The following is an 18,533-nucleotide window of genomic DNA, read 5'->3' on the forward strand; positions in this document are numbered from 1 at the left end:
TTTGGTTTTTTGTCCATTTTGTTACCTTTGATGAGATCCTATTACCTTATGTGATTACAAGGGTCCCATTGCTATCATAAGACATGGGTATATTGTTGCACCCTTCTTAAAATTTGGCAAGGGGTCCATCCCTTCAATTTTTGGAAATTGTCCAATTTAAGCACAGTACAGGACCTCAATATGTATCATGATAAATTTCGGTGGTCCTTTCATGTGTACACATTAGGATAACCGTGTTCGGTTATTGACTCAATTTATCCTCTTTGATAAGGTTATAAGGTTTGGACGGGTATCCCCTTTCAATTTGGTAGGACCCTTAGAGTGTAGTATGGTCACGTGATCGATGATTTGGTTTTGATGCGCGACGGGTCCCTGGTCAATGTTCTCTAGGAATTAGGTGGAAACTTTGAAGAAGATTCAGGGCATTTAAAAGTTTTTCAACTTTCAAACTAAAAAAAATCAAACCTAAGTTTTCAAAACAAAAATTAAAGCGAGAACTTTTAAACGAAAATCTTGAAACTAAGAAATTTTCAAAACAAAAATCTGAAACGAACAATTTTGAAAAAATTTCAAACAAAAATTTTGAAACAAAACATTTTGAAACCAAATAATTTGAAACAAAAAAATTACAAAAATTTAAACGAAAAATGTTTAAACAAAAATTTTGAAATTAAAAATTTTCAAACAAAAATTTTGAAATGAAAAATTTTCAAACAAAAATTTTGAAACGAAAAAATTTCAATATAAAGAATTTTCAAAAACAAGTTTGAAGCAATATTTTTGAAACAAAAAAAATTCAAACAAAAAAACTGAGGAAACATTCCGAGGAAACATTCTAATCCTCAAGGGTGGAAATTGTTTTGCCACTACCTTGCATCGTCAAACACACCTCAAGAATTGATTGGTAATCCACGAAAGTTAAACTATACTGTCAAGCATAATAGTTCAACAGCATCCGAAGGATCTGCACCACCAAAACCTGCACCTGAGTTATTTTCTTCCGGAGAAAAACAGGAAGAAGATGATGATGATGTTTCAGAAGTCCGACCGAAAAGAAAACGTATAATTCCACAATGGTCAACGTACAAACCATGAACAAAAAAGTTGAAATCCATTTACTACAATCCAACACATCCTGCATCATTTTCTTCAGCAAAGAAATTATGGCAAGCCACATGAAAATCTATACCTCTAGCCAAAATAAAACTTTGGTTAAACAAACAACCTGCCTACACGTTACATCGTACTGTACGTCGTCGTTTCCGTAGAGATTTTTATCTTGTCAACAATATTGATGATCAATGTGAATGTGATTTAAATGATTTACAATCACTTCAAAAATATAATGACAATTACCGTTATATTCTTACAGTGATTGATGTGTTTAGTCGGTACGGGTGGGCTGTACCATAAAAATCAAAAAGTGCCGAGGATATAGAGAATGCATTTGAAATGATTTTCCAGAACAGTAAACCAATTGTGCTACGTAGTGATCAAGAATCTGAATTTACCTACAAGGTACCACAAAAGTTTCTCAGGAAACACAACGTGTAACATGTTACAACAAAGGATTCCGATATTAAAGCCAGCATCGCAGAAAGATGAAAATACTTTACAAAATATCAAACATACAATTACATCAAAGTATTGCCTTTACTTGTAAAAGTATACAATGAAAGTCGGATTTCCTGTATTAAAATGGTACCTGCAAACGTTTCTAAGGACAATTTACTGGAGGAGTAGGGTATGTTTGTATGTTTTCGGACACTTCCCCCTTCCACCCCCCTAACTGTCAAATAAATTATGAAGCCACCACTGACTATTGTACTTTAACACAGAAGGATACCCCAAAGTGAGATCGCATAGGCTTTTTTATGACATTTAAAATCAAACAAAAATGAACTAACTACTTTGGATATTTTATATTTAATAAATCATGAAAAAGTGTGTAATTTGTGGAGAATTAAAACAATTCCAAGAGTTCGCTAGAAATGGAAACAAGAGGGCTGATAACTGTAAAAGATGTTGTAGAGCAGAGAATCTTAATAAAGAAACTCAACATGGTTTAAAATATTCTGGACCGTTGCTACATTATTCACTCTCATCAAAAGAACGAGTGGTTGAAATACATAATAAAATGCTAGAGCATGACTTTATAAAAATAATGTATCTTTTCTTTAAGGATATAGACACACGATTTAAGATTTTAAGACCAGCTACATTATCAGAATGTAAGTTTGTAGATCCAACATATAGCCCCGTAGGTTTTACATTACCGGCACCACAAGTTATTTTATTTAAAGATATAATACGTGTTGGTTTCCCACCATATTTTACTAGAAGGAACGAAATTACATCTTGTTATGACTTAAGTAATGAAAAAATATTAATAATAAATGTGTTCTATGTGGAATTCCTGCATATTATAATGAGAACTTTTGTTCTATACCCCATATAAAACTATTTCATGATTGGATACAAAAAAGGTTGTCAGAATTTAACGAAAATGGATATATCATCACTAACTACAAATCACCACTAGATTACTAACGTAATTACCAAGCACTTTCTTTGAATATTTTTTTTTGCTTTAACATTAGTTGACGCACATAAGGGACCCAAGAAACTAATGCAAAGTATTCCCATAACTACAATGTTAAAGTGAGATCGCATAGGCTTTTATGATATTTAAAATCATAAAAACTTTCATCCAAAACTGATAGCTTATAGTGCTGTCTTTGATTGAAAAAATAGTTTTTGTTTGGTGTAAATCAGTTCACAAATAACTGAATTATAAAACCTTAAATTTAGTATGTTGTATACAGCTGTTACAGATATATGTATAGATATTCTCGCTCAATCGCACACACACACTTACAATATCAGCTGACGAGCACACATATACATATATAGCAAAGAAGAAGGAGGAAGTAAAAACGTGACTCACAATTCGATTCTCTTTCTCTCTTTCCTTCCCAGCTCTGAACGACAGAGAGGTTTGTGCAATAGAAACAAAGAGAGAATGATTAACAGCGGAGTAACGACGCAGTATTCTTCGCCTCCAATATACTTAACATTGAATTTAACGGCTGGACATAGCTCGGGCGCTGTCTTCTTCGCTGAACTTTTCTCTCGTAACGATCATAATTCAAGCGAAGAATGCTACGCCGTTAGCATCCTTGTCGACAGAGTCAGTATTTAGTTCCAAAACGTGCCACATGCATGCCCTAGTGTTCCATATACAAAATTTATTTCTCACATCTTCTTCTCTCTTTCTCCCACACATCTCTAGAGTAGAAGCATTCAGTGATACCAGATTTCAATAACTAAGTTGTATCGCATAATCTAGAAAACAGGGTTGGAAATTAACATTTTTACATGTTTTTCCAGAATTGTTAAAATTACGAATTAAGCTCTGAAATTATTACAAATGAACTAGTACTAAATAAGGTAAACATGATAATTTTTTGCAAACGATAACCAACACTGACATCAATGGCGGCTCATGAGGGAAAATATCTCCAGATCATTATAACTTCGTTGTTTATTAACCGATTTTCAAAACTCAAACGACAATCGATAAAGAAAAAAATTAGGTATTTTTGATTGTATTGCGGATTGCATAACAATAAGGATAATATTTCCAATTTGTTATAACTTCGTGAAATATTAACCGATTTTTTAAAATTCAAACGGCAATCAATAGAGAAATAAATTTACTATCTACCGAATGTCTTGCAGGGTGCATAACTCTAAGAATATCATTATAAAAAACTCAAATAAATCCCCTATTTATACGTGTATCTTTGAAATTTAAATGACATTATGTTTTGTATATCTAAAGGTCTTAGTTTTTTATAGTCTTAATACTATAAAAACACTTATACACTTAAAACATACTTAAAATTACAAGTTCGGATATTGATAATGAAACCATAAAAACACTTATACACTTAAAACATACTTAAAATTACAAGTTTCATTTTTGTTATTTTTTGGATTCATCTAAATCTTTCAAACTCTCATACTTAACAAACAGCTTATATTTTTTCAAATCTTTCAATACTTGTTCAGTTTCATCATTATAGATTTGTGGTAATAACGTCTTATATTTCTCATCTAAATGTACTAAAACTCTTTGACCATAACGCTGTGTTTGAATCAATTTCCATATTGTTATCTCGTACGTTTACCTTTTTCTAACTCATCTATGCGAAGGAATCTCAATGCTTTAACGTCATTTTTTATTCAAATAAGTAGCCATAGCTTATTTGTTATAAGAAAAATGTTCGTTTTATGAAAATATTCATAAAACCAATCCTCATTTACATACAAAAAATTTACATAAAATTTACATACAGATCTCAACAGTTAGATAATTATCTTTTAGACCAGTGTATTTGATTTTTATTCCATCTTTAACAATCTCATCAATCATTATATCTGTTAAGTGTTTTGTAAATCAAGGTGGAAGAAAGACCTTAAACTCCTCAAACTCAACTAAAATGCTTTTCCAAACTTAATTTTAATCTTTACCATTTTCACAATCTTATATTCTGCATTTAATTCTAATTCTCTTAATCCAATAACTTGTTTTTGCTCAAGACTTCCAAGTTTATTTAAAAGCTCAATATATCTCGACATGGTATTTATTATATAGAAAACCAATGAACACTCTTCAATTTTTATCTTCACCAAAAATATTTAATCATTTTTATCAATTTCGTTTATGGAAAAACTTCCATAAAACAATACAAACATACATTTAACTATCGAAAATTCTTCAACTACTTTCTCATTCTTGGGATCTAATGTGAAGTTCTTTTGTCCAATTAAAATCGCATACCATATAGTATCAGCAGCCACAGCTTCTGGAAAGTATACTACAATCTTCATGTTTGTTCTCTCATTTACCGATACATTCTTCCTCTTACTACAATTAATCACATACATTGGTCTATTATCTATAAACTCTTCAGGATCATAGTACATTTCGGTATTGCCACATGTTATTCTCTTAAATGCAGTATAATCTTCATACATCTTAAAATAATCCCTGTTAGCAATATCTAAGTTTCTTGATTCTTTTGGAAATACCTCATTCCTCCCATTCTTAAGATAGATATTCTTCACCTTACAATGATCAAACTTACTTGCATCTGCTGTTTGTTTGCCACTTCTATCAGTTTGGAACATTACAACTACGAAATCAGGCATATCAAATTGTCTAGAATTAAATTGAGTAGTAACATCGAACTCCAAGAAAGAACCTACAACAGTCTTCTGAACACATTGATAAGTATGGTATGAAAAAGTGATTCTAGGTTGTTTAAGAATATTCAACTTTAATTGTTTTCATAATTAGATTCGTATTCAACAATAGGCATTCTTATCTCCATACTTTTTATTGTTATTTTTCCATCATGAGGAGCTGCTGCACCTTATCCTGATCCAGTTCATTTGTACAAGACATCGTTATTGTTGTTAGCTTTTGTAAATGTTATTCTCAATCCACCTTTCCACATAACCTCTTTATAATCACTTAAAAAGCCTGGAATTAATCTTAATGGATACAAAACACTAAAGTCCTTTCTTAGACCAAGTTAATCATCTATTTCAAATCCTGCTTGTTTTAAATATTCAACTTGTGGTTTGGAAATCTTTATTGTTCCAATAGCTGTAGATGTTATTCCAGGTAGTTCAATCTTATCTATAATAACTCCATGCTTTCTAACCTCAATTTGAGAAAAGAAGAATGGTAAGAAGTTATCTACAAGTTTTACAGTATCATTTGCACCAAATGTTTCTCCAACTGATTCACCAACAACTTCAAAAGTCATATGACAATCTGCTTTGTGTGGATGTATGAACCCATCCCCCACATCGAAATCAAACTCAATATCTTTGTTAGCTTCATTCAAATTATTAAATGTTCTTGTGTTAGCTTTAAAGATCTGTAACTCGTAACTCTCAACACTATCCATTTATTATAAAGAAAATCTTGAAACAACGCTTTTAGGGGATATACCCATAAAAGAATCATAGATAATAACAATTAAAAACTTATAATCCCCATCCTAACTTAACCTTAGCATTCATAGCAGTACTAAAGCATCCAAAAGCAGCTAATCGTTCACCAATTGACGAATGACTATTAAATGCTCTTTTCCATGCTTTAGTTTCTAGTACCTTATCTGAAATATGTCTTGACTCTGTATCTTTATTGTCTCTGTAGTATATATCGTGTTCTTTACAAGCCTCATCTAATGGGTTAATACCTTTATCACCTCTTTCTAATCTTTCTTGTAGCTTAGTTCCCGGACCACAGTACGAAAGTCCTGGAATATGTAATTCAAATGGGAGTTTATTAATCCAATCATTTACTAATCCTTTTCCAAGCTTCTCATCATTCCAGAATCGTGGTTTAATGTATTTAAGATCTTAATCAATAACCTATACCTTTTGGATCATTAGAAATAAATTGTTAAAGCTTATTATTAATCATACTCACTATACTTACTTTCTCATTATAAAAGTTATTATTACCAGCCTTTTCTTCTACATCTATAACTATTAACCGATCAATTAACTTTCTCACATCATCCATCCATATATATTCTTTAGGTATCTCTGTATATTGTTTAATTCCTTCACCAGTCCTTTTAGGAGTTGGAGGTAAAGATGGTTTAATATAATTATCCCAAATAGGCTTGATAATATTAATGTACTTAGAACCTCTATTCGATGCTACTTTTTTATCTCGATTATATTTTTGGAAGGCAGCATCTGTTTCTATTATTATTTCCTTGTACTGTTCAAAATCGTCATCATCATAATCTTCAATGGTTTTATCAGTATTATTGTTAATAATTCACATAGACCTTCTGTTCCTTTACAAGTTTTACCATTAATTATCAAATCATCACCACTCACTTTAACTTCAGAATTTCCTATCTTATTTATTATTTTTCCATCTTCTTCTACAGTTCTTATTCCAAATACACTCTCATTTGTTTTACTATAATATTTCGTCGCAATCTTACCAAATGACTGTGCTGTTGTTAAAGGTTCTACTCCTTCAACTTTGTGTTTAATTTGTTTTCTCATTTGTTTTATTTCTCCCGTTATAAGCTTATCACTACTACTTGGAGAAGTATCATAAGTTATCTTTTTAGGTGTTTCTAGTAGACTAGGATCTATTGAAGCCGCCTTATGTACAACTGGAACAAGTTCAGTTATTAGATTTTTATTTTGTTCTGCTACTTCTTTGATCTCACTTCCCAAGTTTTGAATAGCATCAATGACAGGTTGTTCTTATGTCTTAAATTTATCTTATATACCTGCTCTATCTTTCTTCCAAGATTTGAAGCCCTTTAACAAGAACTCCTTTAACTTGATATTCTTATTAATATCTTTCTCATCCGTTTATTATATAGAAAACGAACAAACGTCAATAAACGTCAAAGAACATCAATAAATGTGAAAAAAGTCAAACGTTTAAGAAATGTTTTATCTTGTTCCTATACTTACCATTGTTTACCTTCCTTGTCATATCGATTACTATAAAACCATAATCATCTTGCCAACATTTTGAACATATCTCTTTAAATTTATCATAAGACATATCTCCTCCAACAAACTCATTATACACATGTTTAAGATTAGTATCATCTTGTCTGAATATGTATAGAAAGTTAACGTTATCTCTTATAAGCTGTTTAGGTACTTTTGAATATGTTTGTGCAAGACAGTAATAGTCTAAATGTCTATGTCTACCTCTTGTAAAGTAATTTCTAACAGTATCTAGATTCTCTAAAATGTAATCATCAAACACAACTACAGAGTATTTTTCACATTCATCAATAGGTACAATAGAATCAATACCGCTTAAGAACGTTGCTATTTGCTTCTTAAACTTTAGTTCTGATTTTTCAAATCGATCTTTCAATTGCTCATACTTTGGCTGATTCATGCTTTTAGAATATATATAGAAGTAATTATTGTTTAACCAACCTGGCTGTAATAAAAATTTTAATAACAAAAATATTTTTACCACACCCAGATGGACCCACTATAAGACATCGAATATCATCAGGTATAAGCTCTCCATTTCTTTTCTTAACTGTTGTTTCTTTCATCATCTCTTTTACATCCCAATTAATAGTTATCTTACTCATTTATTATAGAGAAAATCGTCTGTTTTATGATCTCATGTCTTTAAGTTGTTCTCTGATCTTAAGCAACGTATCTTTTATATATTCGTTATCCATTTCACCATTTAATGTTATTATCATCTCTAACTGTTCTTTAAATGAATTAATACAAGTGACAATGGTTTTATATTCATCTTTTTTTGCTTATGTTTAAGTTGGAAGATAAACCTGTTATAATAGCACTTTCAGTTGCAAGAGACGTTGTTAATATTGAGTAAATTGTTACAGGTATAAAAATATTAATAAATCCAGTTGTTGCAGAAAGTATAACCGATACCGTGATCAAAGTGTGTTATGCATATTTCACAATTAGTAGTTTTCTCTTTTTCTTCTTTAAACTGTATTCTATCTTTTGAATGACATCTATTAACTTGATTACTTTCTCTCTTGGAATATCTCTAGGTAAATAAAACTCATTCATTTATTATATAATAAATGGCTAAGGTATTGAAGTTAACGAGTGATACTTCTGTTTTAAAGAAGAAACTCCATTACGAATTAGACAACAGTAGCAACTATTTAAGTAGAGGACTAGTTGGGTTTTACAGTACATATCTAACTCCAAACATAACAACAGAAAAAAAACAGTTTCTCATATGGCGATAGACAAGTTTTTATACCAGAAGGGCAATATAATTTAAAATTACTTAATGCGTATTTAAAATCTCAATCCATCAACATAATACTATCAGAAGATCATTTAAGAAATAGAGTTAAAATAGAAACTGATAGTAATGATGTTACAATTGAGGGTATAGGCACTGTTCTCGAGTTTAAATGTTCTTGAATTTTTAGAAAAAAACAAAACACATATTGGAAGTAAGTTGCCAAAATTTCATCCGTTTGATACTATAAATGTTCACTGTAATATAGCAGATGGTATGTTTGTTAAAGATACAGAATACACACATAGAGAAACAGGAATTATAGCATCATTTAAAACAGATGCTGAGTTTAAACATAGTATTACTTACGAACCTACTTATCAATTATTTTTTCCTATATCTAAAGACAAGGTTGACAATTTTGAGATAAGGATAACAGATGAGAATGATTCCTTAATTGCATTTGGTGGAGCAACAAAAACTGTACTTTTACAAACTAAGATTTTCTCTTAAATAAATAGGAAGATGTGTTCTATTGAAGGTTGAATGTTTAGTGTTCCTTATAACGAACTAAAGGATTTAAATATTGATCATGTACTAACAAAGAAACAACTTAGTGATAAATCTAAGAAAATTAAAGAAGGTAAAGGAATGGATTTAACTTTAACTATTGCACAAATAAAAAAGATTAAGAAAGAGCATATGGGTGGTTTTATCTTTACAACTCCAGCCATTTTAGCAGCTTTAGGAGCAGTTGGCTCATTAGCAGGTGGTGCAGCAGCGATTACTAAAGCTGTACTTGATGCTAAGAGGAATAAACAAGAACTTGAAAAACAAAAAAGACACAATATGGCTATCGAAGAAAAACAGGGAGCAGGTAAACCAAAGAAGTCAAAAAACAAAAACCATTGACCAACTTCGATATAGAGAGGTTGGTTAAAGAATTAAAGATAAAACGATTTAGAGGTGTATTTATGAGTTACGAAGTTCCACAAAAACCGTATGTAAATAAGTGTGGTGTAGTTAACCTTGATAAATCAGAAAACATTGGTACTCATTGGATATGTTATTGGAAAGATAACAACATAAAGTACGTGTTTCATTCTTATTGTGGTGTTCCTCCTAAACAACTAGTACAATATCATGGTATCGAAAACTTATTTTACAATGACGAACGAATACAAGACTTTAATTCAGTTATATGTGGTCATCTTTGTGTTAAGGTTTTAAATCTTCTAAATCAAGGGTATTCTTTTAGTGATGTTATGTATATGATTTAAAATGATTAAATATTATAAAGTTTAAGTACTTTTATGGTTTATATCCATAAAAGTTTTGTTTTAAAATAAATATGGAAGCTATACACAATAGATTTTTAGATTATTTTGAGAAGCATGAGGATGAACTAGATGCACCAGTTATATTTAATTTTAATTGGTATTTTCGGGATGTTAGTAAGATAGACTTAAAAGATAAAAACAACGCATATACAGTTATTCAGTTATGGAAAATGTTAATACCTAAATTTGTGTATACGGAAGAGGAGTTGCTAAAGTTATATCCAATAATTACCTTAAGGGATATGTTGTCAAATTATAACTCCGGACCATTAAAATGCAGTAATTGTGGTAGTAAATCATTAACAAAAAGTAGGAGTAGTTACATTTGTGATTATTGTTCTGTAGCGAATGGTTGGGTTTACAGTATTAATGAAGGAAGGAGAGCTGCTTGCGTAAGAAAACCATGGTATGATACTACAAAACGATTTAAGTTGCAGTTATCTCGTTTGTAAGCTTTACAGGATAGAATTATTCCTGAAGATGTGTTCAAGGTGTTAAATGATGAATTTAGAGATATACCAAAACATTTAATATCAACAAAAGATGCTTTAGAAGTACTAAAGGAAAACAAATATACAAAATATTATGATGATGTTTGTTTAATACACTATCACCTTACCAATCAAAAACCATTAAACTTACGACATATGGAGGAAACACTTATAAATGAGTTCGAAAACTTATACGAAACCTTTAAAGAACTGTATCCGAAAAGAGTATTATTTATTAACTTAAAATTTGTTTTGTACTATTTGTTAAAAAGCACGATGTTCATGTTCATATTCATTTAAACACTCATCTAAACAAATAGAGATGTTAAAGAAATGTTTTGAAAAATTAGGATGGACATTTTCTTTATAATAAATGAGTATGGATATATTTTGTAATGTTAAAGATAGAAAAGATAATGTTGATATTAGTGAAGAAAAATTAAAATTGTTGGAGAATTTAAACGATGTTGTTAGCGTAAGTCAACTTAAGTCAATAGAAACTCAATCAGAGAACGATAGAAAACGATATGAAGATGCATTAGAAACGTTACAAGACACATACATCAAGAAAGAAGCTTTTCAAAAGGTTAGGATGGATACTACTAAATTGATTATGCAGAAAGAAACTATACCGCTATTATATCGATTAAAAGCTAAAAACGTTAAGGAGCCAATCTTTAGAATATTTAATCTTTCTAATGGTTACAAATTTCTCTATAATGGGAAAATAATGCACATGGAATTAAGTTTGGATAAATACTTTTTGACATATATTTAGGTGATACTTTGATTGAAAATATACCTTTTAGCTTTAACAAGAATGATATAATTACAATTAAACCAACTAAATATTCAGCTATGGAAGAACGTCAATTATTGTTTGTTATAATGTACATAGAAAGAGAGCTTTCCTAAAGATGTTTGCTATATAATAAATATGGATATTTTTGGTAATGTTAAAAGTATAATGGACGAATCTAGAAACGTTTTTACATCCTGGGTTGATTTTAAGAATAAAAGATTGGTTAATGTATCTAATGTTGAATTTCTATGTCGATTGGCAGAAGATGATCTTGGGAAACCAGCCTTTTTTGTATATAATTTAGCTGCTGCCTACAAATTTCTTTATAGAGGTAGGTTAATGCATATAGAATCATGTCTTAATAAACATCTTATTTTTAAATGACGCTTTCGTTGAAAGTTTTCCATTACACTTTAATATAAATGATCAGTTAACAATTAGACCATCCAAAGATTCTGAATTGAAAGAAGGTAAATTATTATTGCTTAATATGTATATAGAAATAGAAGATGAAGGTGAAAACGAATCAAGTGATGATGATGATAATGTTAAAAGTATAGTATTAGGTAGTGATAAATTTTAATTTTTTTTATTTTCTATGCAATAAATAATGATGATGTATTGTGTTAAGTGTAAAAAATTTACAGATACGGCGAAAGATACCATTAGATTGGACAAACAAAGAATGGAAGATATCTAAAGAAAAGTATTTGTTCTGTATGTGGTGTTACTAAAACTCAATTCGTTAAAAAGAAAGATTGACTATATGATGGTAAAGGTATTAGAGAAGACATTATAGAAAAAATTCACAAACCATCGAAAAAAACTTTGACAGATTAAGTGTAGTTATAAAAGGTATCGATGATCTTTGGCAAGCTGATCTTGTTGAAATGAATAGTGGAGTATTAAAAGGTTTTCCAAATTAAATAAACGTTATAAGTATCTGCTAACGATTATAGATGTGTTCTCGAAATATGCGTTTGCTTTTCCTGTTACAGATAAGAGTGGTAAGAATGTTACAGAAGCATTCGAATCCATATTAAGAACAAGAAAACCTAGTAACTTACAAACTGATCAAGGTAAAGAGTTTTACAATAAAGAGTTTAAGAAGTTAATGGAGGAAAATAAGATTAATCATTACTCAACCTATAGTGGTAAGAAAGCTTCTGTTGTTGAGAGATTTAATAGAACACTTAAACAAAACATGTGGAAAAGGTTCACGACACAAGGAAATTATAAATGGATAGATATATTACCAACATTGGTTAGTGAGTATAATAATAGAGTACATAGAACAATTGGTATAAAGCCTATAGAAGTTAATAAGAAGAATGAGCGAACAATATTGGAGAAAGTGTGTAAGAAAGAATATAAGCGTGTTAAACCCAAATACAAATTAGGCGATCATGTTCGTATAAGTAAATCGAAAGGGTTATTTGAGAAAGGACATACACCTAATTGGTCAACAGATGTATTTGTTATTAGTGAAGTTATTCCATCTAATCCACCTACATATAGAATTAAAGATTTAGAAGAGGAAGATGTGCAAGGTAGATTTTACGAACCAAAACTATTAAAGGCGAAACATAAAGATGAATACTTGGTGGAAAAGGTGTTGAGAAAGAAAGGTAACAAAGTATACGTTAAATGGCTAGGTTTTGATGATTCACATAACAGCTGGATAGATAAAAGTAATATTGTAGTGTAAATATAAATGTTGTCTTTTATGGAATAATTACCATAAAAGGCTAGCGAACCGTTACTCTCTGTGTTAGATGATTATGTAAGGGTGTAACGATGTCGAAAGAGTTAATACTTGATATGACAAGATGGTGAATGAGAATTTATTTGTGTGGGTAAAAACTCCGAAAATGATTAAATCAACATTTTATATAATAAATATGAGTACTATGGATAATTCGTATAGTTTAAGTGATATTTGTTTTGAACAGATTAAGGGTAATTATTGGTATGGTGTTTTTGGTGATTTTAAATTGATTATAGATAAGAGTACAAGATATTTCAATGCTGTCAAGTTATGTAAAGATGGTGGAAAAAGGTTTGATCACTGGTTAGAAAATAAAGAATCAAAAGAGCTCATAGCATACATTTTCAGAACCGGTATTCCGGGTCTAGAAATTATCAAAAAAGTAGCAGGTGGCAAAGGAGAAATATGGAATGAAATAAGAGGAACGTATGTTTGTAAGGAATTGATTCTAGATTTATCACGATGGTTATCTCCAGAGTTTTATCTTAAATGTAATCAAATCATTATTAACTACTTCGTTAAAGACTTTCAACAGCTATACCTTACTAACAACGATCAACTTCAAACAAGACTACTAGAAATAGAACAACAAATGAATGAATTACGTATAAACAATGAGAAACAAGAAAAGGAAATAAATCATCTTAGAACAATCGCAGCACCATATACAGACGATAATTCAAAAGATAATTGTCTAATCATATATAAGAAGAACAAACCTAATGATCCTTTCCCTTATTATGCTATCAGATGCCAAAAGAGAAGTCTATATAAGCCTCTTAATGAAGCAGAAGAAAAATATCCGAATCATGTAATAATATATGAAAAGTTTAGAGATCCTATCAGTATTAAGCTATTCAATCTAATGCAGCAAGAACTAGATATTCGTAAAGGTAAGGGTAATGAGTTTGGGACACCACTATCAGAAAAAGAATTGGTTAAAGAAATTGATTGTTAACATGATCGGTTAATATCTGATAATTAAGGTTAATATCCGATAATTAAGGTTAATATCTAATAATTAACGCTACTACTTTTATGATATAATAGTCATAAAAGGTAATTAGTTAAACATTAAACAAACCATCTGTTGTAACATCGAATGCCAAATTCAATATACCACCTAAATCAGAATTATTATGATATTTTCTTATTATAGCTCTCGAATCCACAAAATGTCTAAATATATATATAAACTCAACAGATAGGTCTTGATAAATTGAAATGTTATCCCAATGAACGCGGTCTTTTTGTCCCTCAAGATGAACATCCGAATGTTGTATATGCTCAAATGATGTTACACGCTACTCTCCTCATCTCTTTTCCGGCTTCCTGGATAGGACTTTTCGTGCCTTCAATAAATTCCAGCAAAATTCCAGAATATCCTTCCTTCTGCTGTTCTGGTCCTGTAGTTGCCAAATGGTAAGTGATTTGTGGTTGGGACCATTGGAATGTTTCCTCAGGATCACTATGTATACAATATATCACGGTTTCAACTCACTCCGCCGAAATCCAGACGTTCCTTCTGCTGTTGTCAAAAACGTGGTCCTTAAGTAGTCAGACGGTCAGTGATGGGTGGTTGTGCCATTGAAACTTTTCTCAGAAACCAATATTAACAACATAGTATGGTTTGAAGCAATTCCACCGAAATTCAGAATACAGTTACCTTCTACAGTTTCCCCCCCCCCCAGAAAAGTGGCCTCGTAGTGGCCAAACGGTCAGCAACATATAACAGTTTCAAGCAATTACACCGAAATCCAGAACACCGTCACCTTCTTATCATTTTACTTTTACAGGACGAACGACTCAAGACTTGAGCCAGCAGTTTAAACTCCATCACTTTGCTCCTAACTAACCTAAAGAGATGACTGAGGTGTCTGTCTCTTTAGGAAGGATCAAGCTTTCCAACTGTGTGCACTTCGTCGACATCGAGAGTCCAGCAGCGGACCGGTACCGGGAGAAGTTGGATGTACAAATTTCCCCTCCCCTCAGCATTTAGGGGAGCGAGACTGTCCCTCCCAAGGAGCTACAAGCATAAAGGTTGTATGAATAACGATAAATAAGCATAATAACAAATGATACCCTTTGTATGGATATTTTTGCGAGCGGAAAAACTATGTTGCCAACATCGGGAAAATCTATTTTTATTTCACTTTTTTTTTAAAAAAATATCTTCTTCAACTTCTTTTACGGTTTATTCACGAGGGACAAAGAAGTTACGTCGTTGAGATCGGTGTCTCACAAGATTTTAAATAAGGTATGGCCTATATATCTGTTCCAATTAGAGACGTCAAGGTAAACCAAAATATTTCGAAAAATATGTAGGGTGATTCTCGTAGAAAACATATTGGGATTTTTTTCTCACTTGGTGTTGAACTTTCGCCCTTCACATTTTGCATGATTGTACCCAATGCTTCCGTACACGTGAAAATACTTTTCCTGCGCACGACACGTAACAGTGTTGCCAGCTTTTGATAGATTTACTAAAACAAAATATATCATTTTATTCTAAATTTCTTCTTCTACTTCTTCTACAAGTTTAGTACGAGGGCTACAAAAGTTACGTTCCGAGGGCTACAAAACCACACATACACACACAGACACACACACACACACATATATATGTATATGTGTATATATATATATATATATATATATAAGTTTTGCAACAATCTTGTGTTTTATCAATAGTTGTGCGTGAATTGTTTTTACAACTGTGGCACTTTGAATCTCTTGCCTTACGAGGAATCTTTATAGCTTCTACTGACGTCAAAACACTTTCGCCAAATGTTCATTAATGGTTGTATGCCGTCAGAGGGAATATTATATATAAATGTCAGTTATAAGAAATAATATCTTCAATTATTTCGCATTTAAGAAGTAATGAAGCGAAATAACTTGATTTTCATTCGTACGTTTATAACCACGACGAAAGTTATTAATAATAAACTAGCTGAACCTGCGCTCTCTACACAGCGCATCATTCGCATATGAGCATATATCTCCTTATCATTTCTTACAACATCTGTACATGTCCCTTTACAGACACAAGTGAAAGACGTGTTGATTAAAATAAGCCAAGGGGTATCTTAAAGGGGAGACTTTTTTTCGATTATTTTTCTCAACATCTCGTACCGTTTGCAAGATTTGAGCCTGCTTTCGGTTGGAGTTTCTAATTCATATATGACCAGTGTTTTCTTTCTTCTTGCATGCAGTCTGTAATAAGCAAATACATTACATACACAATTAATTATAATGTCACTTACATATGGTGTTCATTGGAAAAACACGCCCCCCCCCAAAAAAAAAAGTTCATCTTAGACTGGAGAAATGGTTATCCTTCCTTTTCCATTATTATTTGGCCATGAAACAAACGCCTGAGACATATACAATCCCTATATACAACAGTGTGGCATTGGAAAGTATAATGCTTAGGATGTGATGCTTTAGTTTTTTTTTAATTTCAACACTTCCAATTTATCCGTAAAAATGTAATAAAGAAAAACTGGCCATGTTTTTTTAAATATTCAGTTACAACTGGACAATCTCCATGAAATTTGCAATCGATCAGTGAAAACGTCATCTTTCTAGAGCCTATAGTTTCCGAGATCTCATTGTCGAAAGGATGGGCCACAAACATATACACTTAGTATAAAAAAGCTCGAAAGATGGCATCACAATTCATTTGCATTTATTTCGGAGAAGGCTTATGAAAGGCAAAGGCCTTTGAACAATAACTTAAAAGGATAAAAAATTTCTGAAAAATATTTCCTTAGGTATTTTTTTTAAAGTACACTCTTTTAAAAATATTTGTCTTTGTTATAAACGTGAAATCACAAATAACCGTAAATCAAAGGATTAAAAGCTAAGGTTATAGGTTAGATCTCGGTTGCTCTTAATTGGTAATGTAGCATTTTATTAGATAGATATATCTTTAAGTGTTAATTGTGTATTCAATATACCATTTTATTCTAAATAATGAGTTAACGAAAAGATCTTGTTAGAAACTTACGACTTCATGACCTGTTTAGCTTTTCGGGTGAGTACATTAGTCGGGCAAAGAGAAATAGCAGGCATAGGAATTCTCCATTCGTTATAACTTCTCTCAATCGTTACCACCACTGGATTTTCTTGGAATTTTCTCCATGACATATAAATCAGGTAGGATGTTATAGCAATACCAACCACAAATAACAAAATGAACAGCAATCTGAAAATTAGACGAAACAAACATATTGTTTATTAATGTAATTTATCGTATTGCTGTAAAAGATAACGTCTCCCTGTAGCTTCGAAAATTTTTGTTAGTAAAAGGTAGAAAACCCATCAAACAAACATTAAAATGGTTGTAGTTTGACATACTTGACAATACCACCAGATTAACGGTATCTGTTATCTCAATATGCTTTGAATATCCGAAATGCACTTTGTCAACTTACAAATATTTCAATCTACTGATATTTATCACATTACATATTAAAAATTTAAAATTATAAAATTGTGTAAATTCGTGGACAATAAAAATCTTCATAATTTCTTTTTGTGCAAATTACTACAAATTGATGTATTTGCGAACAGAACTTAATTCTGCACCATAAAATTTTAACAGGCAAAAACAAAGAAGAAAGTAAGTAAACATAAAATGGTAACATTAAATAAAAACATAATGGAAAAAAATATATTCATACAGTAGGAATACTTGTTCGAGTTATCTGCCTTTGGGTATGGTACTCTGTATTAATGCGACATTGACTTTTAGAACTGCCATACTTGTTCTTTGCATGAGAAAGGTGCTTGCTCTGCCATCGCAAGATAACTGCGTGATCCGTCTGCCTATTTCTTTTATAAAGTTAATACATTCGTGCCCCATGCACCAGTACATTCAATAGCGATAGTTACAAAATGGTATTTCTCCGCAAGTTTACTGTATTATCTCCTTTTGTCCGTTTCATTTCGGCTGCTCCGCCTGAACTGAAGAAAATGAGACATTGGAAGGAGCGAACGTATCTGAACGTGTAAAGTCCCAAATTAGCGCTTTACCTCTCTTCCACGATAACAGAGTCATTCCATCTTGTCTCTTTCCATCTGTTCTGCTACATCCAATGGGTTCTGTTATTGCAGGTATGCCTGCTGAGATTAGTGCTCTCATTATAATGTCATTTACATTTGAGTGGCAAGAATGTATACCATCGCTTTTGGAACATGAAAGGCCATGTAAACCTTTTTTATTCACTTCGCTCTTACATGCTTGACATTTGTGGTCTTCACAAATATTTGCCCCTAGACGTAACGCAATGGCTATTCGGAAGCATTC

At 31.3% G+C, this 18,533-nt stretch overlaps 1 protein-coding gene across 1 annotated transcript in view; it reads right to left on the minus strand.

Annotated features, from left to right (window-relative positions):
- The window catches only part of LOC145676396 (pickpocket protein 19-like), a 189,605-nt gene extending 172,181 nt beyond the window's left edge, over nucleotides 1–17,424 (minus strand). The window contains exon 1 of the mRNA XM_081747246.1: nucleotides 17,232–17,424. Coding sequence (XP_081603372.1) covers nucleotides 17,232–17,371 — 140 coding nt within the window. The 5' untranslated portion in view covers nucleotides 17,372–17,424. The remainder of the gene's footprint in view (nucleotides 1–17,231) is intronic.
- Between the last annotated feature and the right edge of the window lie 1,109 nt (nucleotides 17,425–18,533).

This window comes from Thermobia domestica, unplaced genomic scaffold (assembly GCF_964235325.1).
Source record: "Thermobia domestica unplaced genomic scaffold, izTheDome1.hap1.1 HAP1_SCAFFOLD_144, whole genome shotgun sequence".
NCBI classification, from domain to species: Eukaryota; Metazoa; Arthropoda; class Insecta; order Zygentoma; family Lepismatidae; genus Thermobia; species Thermobia domestica.